Source organism: Merops nubicus, unplaced genomic scaffold (assembly GCF_000691845.1).
Source record: "Merops nubicus isolate BGI_N331 unplaced genomic scaffold, ASM69184v1 scaffold18075, whole genome shotgun sequence".
Classification (NCBI taxonomy): domain Eukaryota; kingdom Metazoa; phylum Chordata; class Aves; order Coraciiformes; family Meropidae; genus Merops; species Merops nubicus.
The window spans coordinates 11,357-21,939 of record NW_008611882.1 but is presented as its reverse complement, the minus strand read 5'-3'; the positions used below and the strand labels follow the sequence as shown (position 1 = coordinate 21,939).

The window sequence follows — 10,583 nt, the reverse complement described above, 5'->3', positions numbered from 1 at the left end:
GAATAAATAAGAATATACAAACCATTATTTCCAAATTTGAGTACCTGTGCTATTGATACTCCCAGCACTTGCTGAAAAAAGAGAAGCAGGTGTTTCTTTTATGAAACTTTTGTAAGGAAGTAAGGTTCAGGCAATGAACAGATTCCATTTCATCTTTTGTTTTTATCTGCATTTTTTAACACAGTAAGAGAATTAATAATCTAGAAATGATTATGTCTTTCTCTTGACCTGTCAAGATAAGTCTAACGAATGCAGTTCTTAAAGACAAGTGGCACGCAGTTTTGCCAGCCTTATCATTGAGTAATTCTTCCTTACAAGCAGGAAGATGAAAATAGTGGTAGTAAATATGACTCAAGGTAAGTGAGTGTTGCAAAATTAGAACCTTGGCTGCATGGGGACACTTAGATACATTAGGAGGAAATCACTAGGGGTATAAAATCAATGAATACATATTAAGACACATTAATTCTGTGTTTCATGTGGCCTTAATTTACTGCAGTTTAATCCTCATTTTCACTTTCTGCTAGGAACTTGTACTTTGAAACATGAAAATTGTCATATTGCCAAAGTGCTTTGACACTGTGTTCCAACGAGCTTGTCAAATGTAAAACTTAAGTCTGCAAGATTAATTTCCCTGTGATCTTGAAAGCTGCTATTTTGAACTGCATTTTGGAAGACTCTAATGTGGTAGTATGAAATAACAGAATGATTTGGTAGGTATCTTTCACTCCAGAATACTGTCTCTCAGGACACTGTCTGTGCAGCAAACTACTATTTTGGGTAACAAAATCTGCAGGGATACCTTCAATAGTGCCTGGAAGTTAGACTAACTAAGGAGATGACTAGAATATGCATAACTCACAGACAATTGCTGCTTTCAGTAATCTAATACACTATATCTTATCCACAGTGTTCAGTTGTGCTACAATAAGTATCAAATATTGAAACAGCAAATTTGTTGCCAGGCAGAAAGAATCAGAATTTGAGCTGGTGTGGAGCAGCAAGTAATTTTTGAACTTGACCTCTGTCAGCCCCCCCATCCAGACTATTTCAGTATCTGGTTTTGTGTAATCACTGTTCTCCTCTCTACATTTTTATTAGCATTATCCCTTGGCTTACAGTGAAAATATTGCTCCCAGCTGGTACAAAAGGCAATGTAGCAAATATCTTTTCCAAAAAGTAAACATCTTGTCTAGGATACAGCTAGGAATGACCTTGGTTTCACACGAAGGGCTTAGGCGGAACCTGAAAAATGTGGGCACACTAGTCCATCTTATTATTTTCCTCAATAAATGAGTGGGAATCATCTTTTGGCTGGTCAAAAGCATAATCATCTAAAATTAGCTATTCATTCTGTGCAACCTCAGTATACCTCTTCAACTGTACATCCAACTTTAAAAGGATGTAGCCTCCTTTTTCCTAGTAATAACCTTGTTTCTGTTCTTCAACTGAGGCTCTTTGGCCACCATGGTGGCTGACTGGATGAATCCTTTGAAAAGAAAACTTCTTTTGATATTCAGTCTTCACACCCTGGACAAGTAAGACACAAAAAGGAAGAAAAAGCTGATGGAAATAAAATACAAATTCACGGGTGGGTGTTACATGACAAAGTGAACAAAATTGTCTCAAAAGCTTTGGCTTATATGGATGCTGAAATAGTCTTGAGATGTAACAATTTGGAAAAGACCAACTTTTTTTTTTTGTTTTTATCTTGACATGATGAAGGAATCATGTAACAAAAACTTCTAGAAAGGAGCAAGTGGCAGACTCTGTACGATACACTGGTTAGGCAGTGATTATGTGTCGAGCATAACTACACTTTCAGAACTGATGCAGATTTAGAAATTGTAGTGTTATAAACAACATAACATAACTTTCATGACGGTTTGCCTAACATTAAAGTTCTGACGTGACAGTGACAAAAAACACTTCAGACAACTTGGAGCTTTAGGAACCATCTGCTATGATTCATTTGAATTACATAAGGATCCTCCAAACTCCTATGACTCTTCCACACAGTTATTGTTAAAATGTCTTTTTTTCTTTCCTTAGATGAAAACATAGTAAACAGACACAGAAAAAAAATACCAAAAACCACACAAGAGAAGAGAAAAGAAAAGAACAAGTATTTTGCACAGAATGACAAAAAATTGTAGACTCTAAAGCCCTTCTGCAGAACAGTCTCAGAAAGCCAGGAACTGTGCTTCCAGTCCACATACTTGAATAATTCCTCAAACATCCTCATGTCCTCTAAATTTGTTTTTCATAATTAAAAAATGTTTTAAAGTGTAGTTCTCAGGGTTGGCGTTGATGCCCCATATCAGTATTTCCACTTACATCCCAGATTGCACATTCCATAGAAGAGCATAAAGTGCTATGGCATTGTTGTGTTTTGTAATGTTTTGTTCTTTTTTTTTTTAATTTAATTTGGAACTTTTTCACCCTTTCCATTATTATTATTATTATTACTACTACTTTTACCTTGTAGCTCCTATATTCTTGTAATGACACATAAGAAGGTGCTTAAAGGTCTTCTTGAAAGTAGCATTGCAGAGCGCATAACAAGCAGGGTTGATGGTGCTGTTGATATAACAGAGCCAATACCCTATGGTCCATACAGTGCCAGGGATACAGGATGTGCAGAAGCTGTTGATGAGCACCATCACGTTGTATGGGGTCCAGGTGATGATGAAGGCCAGAAGAATGGCCAAAATAGTCCTTGTGACTTTTTTCTCTCTAGAAGGAGGTGGTTTCTTTTTGGCTGGCTGCTTTGTCATCTTGACAATTTTCCGGGCTACACTATTCTGCTTCTCCTCCCCATTGGTGCCTACAATCTCCACAGTAGTGTTAGTGGGGGCACAGCAATCACCCTTTTTGGACTTGGTGACTATCCTGATGCATGTCAGCTTGGAGTTCTCTTCTTTGAGGTGGTCTTGGGAGGCAGAAGTCTGGCTGGCATCTTTGGCAGCTTCATCCTCTTTCATGTTGGAAGCGACTACACTGACAGAGGTCGAGTCATTGGAGCTCTCCTTTTCCTCCCCTTGAATACAGTTCTCCATCACAGTCTCTCCGGTGGTTTTTCCATTCTGAACTTTGCTGTGCTCCAACCCATCCCTACCAGTTGGGATGTTGTTATTGTTTGGTTTGACAATTTTACTTTGGACAAGGCTGGGGGAAAGTGTATCTTGGTTTTGGGCAGCTTCCTTTTTCCCTTTCTTTATCCGACTCTTACTGGCTCGGGAGATTTGCCAGTAAAGGACAGTCATGATGATAACAGGCAAATAGAAGGCTGCAATGGCAGTGCCAAAAGTGACAGCAGCATTGGAAAAAAACTGAATGTAGCAATCCCCATCTGGGACAGTCCTTCCTCCCACAATGAACTGCCAGAAGAGAATTGCAGGGGCCCACAGGATGAAGGACAGCACCCACGCAGCTGCGATCATCATGCCCGCCATCTTAGTGGTCCGCTTTACAGGGTACGTCAGAGGCTTGGTGACACAAAAGTATCTGTCAAAGCTGATGATGAGGAGGTTCATTACAGAGGCGTTGCTGACCACATAGTCAAGAGCCAGCCAGAGGTCACACACCACAGGTCCTAAGGGCCAGTAGCCTATCACAGTGTAGAGGGTGTACAGGTTCATTGAAAAGATACCGATGATCAAGTCAGCACAGGCCAAGCTGAACAAGAAATAATTGTTGACAGTCTGTAGGTGCCTGTTGACTTTGATTGACACCATGACCAGGATGTTCCCAATTATGGTGACTAGACTGAGAGAACCTGCTACAAGGACGATGAAAACAACCTCAACAGTTTTATAGGGACTTTCCAAAGCCATCACATTTTCAGTGGAAGAGTTTATGTACGTTGAGTTATCCATTTCTGTTCTGCTAACAAGATACCAAATAGTCACTTAGGCCTGCAGAGGAAAGAAAACAAAACAGACACTGTCATGAAATGAGTCCCTTTGTCTTTAGGAAATGGGTCCCCAAAAAACTACTTAGAAAGAGTTTAGAGGTAGAAAATGTGTGCAGAAGGACCAGTCAGCTTATAATGTTCCCTTAGTAGTAACAGAGCTATGTGATAACTCTAAGTATGTGACAAAAACACAGCTTTTGCGTCCAGATCTAGATTAAGTTCTCAGATGCATTTTTTTCTTTCTCTTTGTCCTGTTATAGCTAGTACTGACTTGAAGCTTTTAGAACTGGATTTGTATATTTATTTCCATCCTACCAGTGGAATAACTGACTTGGCTCGTTTTAAATAAAATAGTTCAGTCCTGAGGGTATTCCATTCCTATAACACAAAGCAAAGATGTGATTTACCAGGAGTCAGATGACACAAACGTGACTTACTTATGTTTCCATCTTTCCTTTGTATTCCACCTGGGTATGCTTCTGTGACGTCTATGGAACAAGTCAGTGTCATGTCTCCTTCTCATTTTCTTACACTGCAGCTACTTTATTTTATCAATGCTTGCAAAGATTTTGGCACTGCATCAGACTAAAGCTATTAGTCTGCCAATAAACCAAAAGAGAGTAGGTCTGTTGAAGTCAACAGCATTAGTAAACTCTCCTCAGTTGAGCATCTAGCCATCTAGGTAGATGTGTACAATTTTTTTTATTATTATTTTTTCCATTTTAGTGATATTAAAGTTATTTTTCACATCCTTTTGACTGTATGTGGAAAAGAGTTGGGTTTTTTTGTTTGTTTGTTTGTTTGTTTGTTTGTTTTGTTTTTTGTTTTTTCTTAAATGATGAGGTTATCTTGATGCTTACTTGCTTCACTTGTCTCATTTTTTTTCAGTCATAAGACTTTTAATCTGTATTGCATAAAGCTATGATAAAAGCTCTGAAATGGAGAACAGGGTAATGATAAAAAAGAAACAGATAAAAATCAGTTCTGTTTATACACAGCAATTTTTTTTTTTGTGCCCTGGATAGCCCACCGGCAGTACTCAATAAGTAGTAATTAAACTCTTAACACTATACATTTCATAGAAAACCAAGAAAACAATGCATGCCTTTGCCTCCAGGATATGTACATCCTGTGTACATTTTGTGCATCCCCTGGAAGTCAAGACAATGCACTGGAATTGTACAGCAAATCTCTGAGAACTCATTATTTATGGGCTGTGCTCAAGGGATTATTGAGGCATGAAGGCCAGATGTGACAGAGAAGTTAGGTTGTTTCTAATTGAAATATTCTCTTCTTTTTTCCCTACTCAGAAGACATCACTTAAGAGAAAGCTTCTAAAAGCAGTGGTGAAATCAAAGGGAGACAAAAAATTCATTTATGTTTGGTTCCTTTATATATCAAGGATTAAGGAATCCTCCTCTGGTCCCTGTAACTAACCTGCTGATGCACAGACATAAAATCCATGTCACTTAAATAGAACAATATATTTTCACTGTCGTTTCAGCGCTGCATATCTTCTTACAGATGCAAAAGAAAGAAGATGATGCAAAATGTCAGCACAGCAGCAAAAATCCTTCTGACCCATAATAAAAATAAGTCTGTCTCTGTGGAAAAATCAAAATGCTATATCAGGGTAAAGATTTTATGTCTGGAGCAACCTTGTAATCTTGTAATTTATACTTAAACATAACTGCCAGAAGGCGAGGCTCATGCATTTGCCTTTGCTTTTAAAAACAGCTAAGATTTGTTTGCCAATTTCACGTTGAAGTGAACATATGTAGAAATAGAAGAACATAAGGCTAGACAGACATTTTTTTCTTACTATCTATTCACAGGTACATCCTGAAAATCCTTGGGATTGGGTTCAAGAGAACAAAACTGTAAGGAGGAATGCTTTCATTAAATATGTACAGTAAGAATAGGCTGAGTGGTATATAACAGTATCTATACTCTGTGCAAAAAATAGACAGAAAAATATCCCAGACATCTTTAATGTATAGGACTGTCACTTCAGAAATTCACTGTGTGCTTTTGACCCTAAGCCTCACAGCTGAGGTGATGACTATCCAGTTAGGTGTGTAAGATATCATTTTTTTGGGACAACCTAAGGACTTTTCCCAAGCAGAGTTGTTTATGAGCATTTTTTAACAGAATGCTCTTCTTTTCTTATCTTTTTTTGATGAAAAGATAAAATAACTCACAGAGATGTACTGATCTTTTTAAAAAAATGGCCAAAAATAGTTTGTGATCCAGGGCTCTGTAGTTACCTCTGCTGATAGAGGGTGAAAGGGGGAGCAAGAGTAGAAAGTGAGAGACAACCAGAGCTGAAAAAATTCTGATTTATGATAAGAAAACAAGTGTTTACAATTTCATGTTGGCAGAATTTTCAGAGGTTTTGTTTTTATTCAACCTGAAGAAGTAGAAATAATTTTGAAAACTCAAAACTTGTTGTGAAACCATCTCCCAGCTAACTTTAATCTTAACTCTTCTCAACTGCATTTTTTACTCACTTTCAGTGGAAATATTGGTAATGAAGTATAAATTCCACTGATTTTATTAGCTGAGATGCAAGGAGCTGGATGAAAGCTAAAAGGTAATTTTACTAGTTAGGAACAGGATTTCCCTGTGTTCTTTTGTATGGAAGCAAAGCAGTGGAGTTCCTTTCCCAGTGATCTCTCTTTGCACAAAACTTCCCTGCCATGAGAAGGCTGATAGTTCTGGACTGCAAATTAAATTTACATTTATAGCATTCATAGGTATAGAGAAACATACCTGCTGTCACTTCAGTAAAATCTTCCTTTGCTTGTATAAATACGATACTGAAGTGAACCAGGTTTTGCTGTGTGTTGATGAGAAGCTATAGGTCTGGAAAATTGTTTGATTTTAACTGACATAGATAATAGCTGCTGATAGTACTACCATAATATAAGCAGACACAGGGCTATGCGTGCTTCTTAACCCAAGACTTCCTGAAATCTGCTGGACTCTTTCCTGTTGGCTCCAGCAGGGTTTTTATCAGGCCCAAAGTGAGGTTTCTGTTCCTTATTGTGGCCGCTTGCTCCCTCGGTACAGGACTGTCTGTGGAGTGGTTTTGTTTTGGTCAGGCCATGGAGCCCGTCTCTCCTTCTGAAGAAGCAGTTGTTATGGGAACAGATGTTATTCATCAGGCAGACGTACGGGGCAGAGGCATTTTAAGGTAATATGACCTCCCGTTGTGAGAAGTACCAGATCTTATTCTTGAACAAACAGATCTCTCCTCTAGAAGCCCATGGGTGTTTGTGTGAGTTGCACAATATGGCACTCACTCCTGTAGGCTACCATAATTTATCCTTCTAGACCAAGTACATTCTTGCTAGACAGAGAATACCCAAAAAAGGCAAGAAATTTCTCTTGTGACCTGAAAACCAACCAAGTTCATTTTCTGAAATCTATTTTAAAATATATATGACTTTCTGGAATGAAAACACCATAGTCACTGCATGGAAATTGTCCAAAGCCAAGAAATCCACATATAAAATAATTCACTGTTCGATATTTGATATGTTGTTTTGAAGCATTTCCAGTACAGTAGTTTCTCCCTTCTAAAGAATTCGTAGTACTGAACATCATTCCCTTTTCTTTTGACTAGACAAGTGTTTGGGGAAGAACTGGAGGATTTGATGGGATACATGACACGTGCACTTTTGGTTGGGTGTGATGCCAGGTCTTTTTGCAGTGAGCAGCAGACACGCAGAAGCAGGGCAGGTGGGTTGACCTGGGTCCTCATTACCATTGTCAAGGAGGAATGTAGTCGAGGCTGGCATAGGCTGGCAGCCACGATCTGCTTTGCTTTCCTTCGTTTACTTCTCTAGCAGTCATTTGGAATAGTGAAACAGAGATCTGGTTCATGGTAAAAGGGAACCACGGTGAGTGAAGAAAAAAAAATGCCTTTGAGGGTATTTATCCTATTCCACTGCAGACTTTGAGGAGGAGTCCTGCAGAAATGGCAAGGCAAGGAGAAGGAACAAGGATTGTAAGTCACCCTTAGGATCATGATCTTCAATCATGAGATACTACTTGTGTATTAGATCCTGCTGACTGTGCTTTCCACTTGCCCTGACAGGATCCCATCCCTCTGGTGCAGATGTAGCAATCTTTGTAATTTTAAATTTAGGATACATCGCCCATATTTGTTAAAAAAAAAACAAAAAAAAACCCAAAAAAAAACTATAGAAAAGTTGTGTATATTGAAAAATAAATGGCTGATATGTCATGCCTGTCACAGTTTGTTAGACAAATCCTTCCTCTGCATATTGCCAAGCTAAATACATAGGGATTTAATGGCTTCTTTGAATTCTCTGAAACCATATAAAAGTCAAAAAATGAAAAAGGAAACAAATGATCTGTACCTGAAAGTTATATTTGTCATTTAAATGAGATTACTCAAGAACCTATGTGCATTGCTACCTTGATCACTTTTCAGCATTTGACTCTCAAACAAAAGTAAAATATACTTTTTCAGCTCTCCTCTTTGATCCAGTTTCTCTCCATTTGAAAATGATGTAAAATGGATTTAATATTTGCTGTAGTAATAATAGATTTACTTTTTTTTTTTTTTTTCCCCTCAAATGATTTTTATCCGGAATTGAACTGGTTTTGATTCTAAACTCCTTCCTGGAACTGTTTAAAGTCACTCTGTGGGAAAAAAAAAGAGAGACACAAAACTCCTAATCCCATGACAAGTATACTATGTACATTATTCAGAATTCATCACAGAACTGAAGAAAAATTATGGTTCTGTTCTGGACTTTTGGTAAAAAGTACATTTCAAAAAATTCCTAAATAGCAAAAGAGTAAAATCTTTACCACATGGGTTACCTTCTGCAATCCATTTGAAATTAGATCTCTGCAAAGTGTTACTGCCTCAGTGCGGTCTATTCTTCCTGTTGTCATGCACTTTTGTTTTTCTTAATCGACACATGTCCTACAAAAGAAAGACATTCTGTGGGCCTGTCTGGATTTGCTTTTCCCCATCTCATTGTGAAGGGTACCTAAGGGCAAAATAAACAATTTCTGCATGTATCTTGAAACAAGTAGATTGGTGTTTTAGAGCATTAATAAAAGCAAACTATCACTGCGCCACTAACAACAAACGAAATAAAGCAAAATTAAAAATAGTCCACCAGAGCAGCAGGGAACTATACATGAGTAGGTGGCAGTGCTGGCATCAACATTACTGCTTCAGTGTTACTGTTAGGATCTGAGGATTTGAACAGCTATTAATTACATATTTCTCACTGCTGCTCTTATAGTCTGAAAGTGGTAAATACAGTGACATGAGCCCAGCTGGTTTGTATTCAAAATCACACAAGGAAAAGTATAGGCAGTATAGAAAAAAAATTAAAATACAATATTCTCACTTGTTTCAGGATATAACAAAACAGAAGCAGTTTTTCCTCAAGGCCTGGATAATTATGCATTTCTACTATATTGTTCCTGCTGTTGTTACTATTACTATTATTATGGGCAGCTGACATAATTACAAGCTAAAACCTGCAGCTCAGTGCATTAGGCAAACATGAAAAATATGCTCAATAAGCATGGGTTTATCTAACTGGTTTTGCTAAAAAATAAGGGATTTTTACCTCTGGGACTAGAGGAGATACCTTCATCCATGTGTCTTGAATAGAATAGAATAGAATAGAATAGAATAGAATAGAATAGAATAGAATAGAATCACCATGTTTGGAAAGGGCCTCTAGGATCATCAAGTCCAACCTTCATCCCAACATTTCCCTAAGCACTGGACCATAGCCTCTCAGTGATGAAATTCTTTCTACTATCTAACTGAAACCTCCCCTGGTGCAAATTGAGGCCATTTTCTCTCATCCTATAAGAAGTGATTTTGGGAGAAGAGACCAACACCAGCCTCACTGCAGCCTCCTTTTAAGTAGTTGTAGAGAGCAATAAGGTCACCTCTCAGTCTCCTCTTCTTTAGACTAAATAACCTCAGTTCACTCAGTTGATCTTCATAAAGCATGTTTTCCAGTCTTCTCATCAGCCTCATTGCCCTTCTCTGGACCCTCTCCAGCACCTCAATGTCCTTTTTCTCCTGTGGTGCCTAAAACTGGAGACAGTACTCAAGGTGCAGTCTCACCAGGGCCGAGTCCAGGGGCATGATCACCTCCCTACTCTTGCTGGTCACACCATTTCTGATCCAGGCCAGTATTCCGTTGGCCTTCTTGGCCACCTCAGCACACTGCTGGCTCATGTTCCGTTGGCTATCCACCAACACCCCCAGATCCTGTTCTGCCTGGTAGCTTTGCAGCCACTCCTCCTCAAGCCTTTAGCATTGCCTGGCATTTTTGTGACCCAAGTGTAGGACCTGGCACTTGCCCTTGTTAAGCCTCATACAACTGACCTCATCCCCTTGCTCCAGCCTGTCCAGATCCCTCTGCAGACCCTTCCTACCCTCAAGCAGATCAACACTCCCACTTAATTTTGTGTCATCTGCAAATTTACTGAGAGTGCATTCAATCCCCTTGTCCAGGTCATTGATAAAGTTATTAAACAAGACCGGTCCCAAACCCAAGACCTGAGGGACACCGCTTGTGACAGATCACCAACTGGGTTTAACTCCATTCACCACCACTTTCTGAGCTCAGCCATCCAGCCAGTTTTTAACCCA

General features: G+C 38.8%; 1 protein-coding gene across 1 annotated transcript; it reads right to left on the bottom strand.

Annotated features, from left to right (window-relative positions):
• Positions 1–2,285: 2,285 nt before the first annotated feature.
• On the bottom strand, positions 2,286–3,914 carry CHRM2 (cholinergic receptor, muscarinic 2). Its single transcript, XM_008941378.1, has one exon. The coding sequence runs from the start codon at positions 3,876–3,878 to the stop codon at positions 2,478–2,480; it is 1,401 nt and encodes a 466-aa protein (XP_008939626.1). The 5' UTR covers positions 3,879–3,914; the 3' UTR covers positions 2,286–2,477.
• Between the last annotated feature and the right edge of the window lie 6,669 nt (positions 3,915–10,583).

Coding starts and splice junctions, on each gene's coding strand:
- CHRM2 (XM_008941378.1), bottom strand. CDS start 3,878: ATGGATAACTCAACGTACATAAACTCTTCCACTGAAAATGTGATGGCT.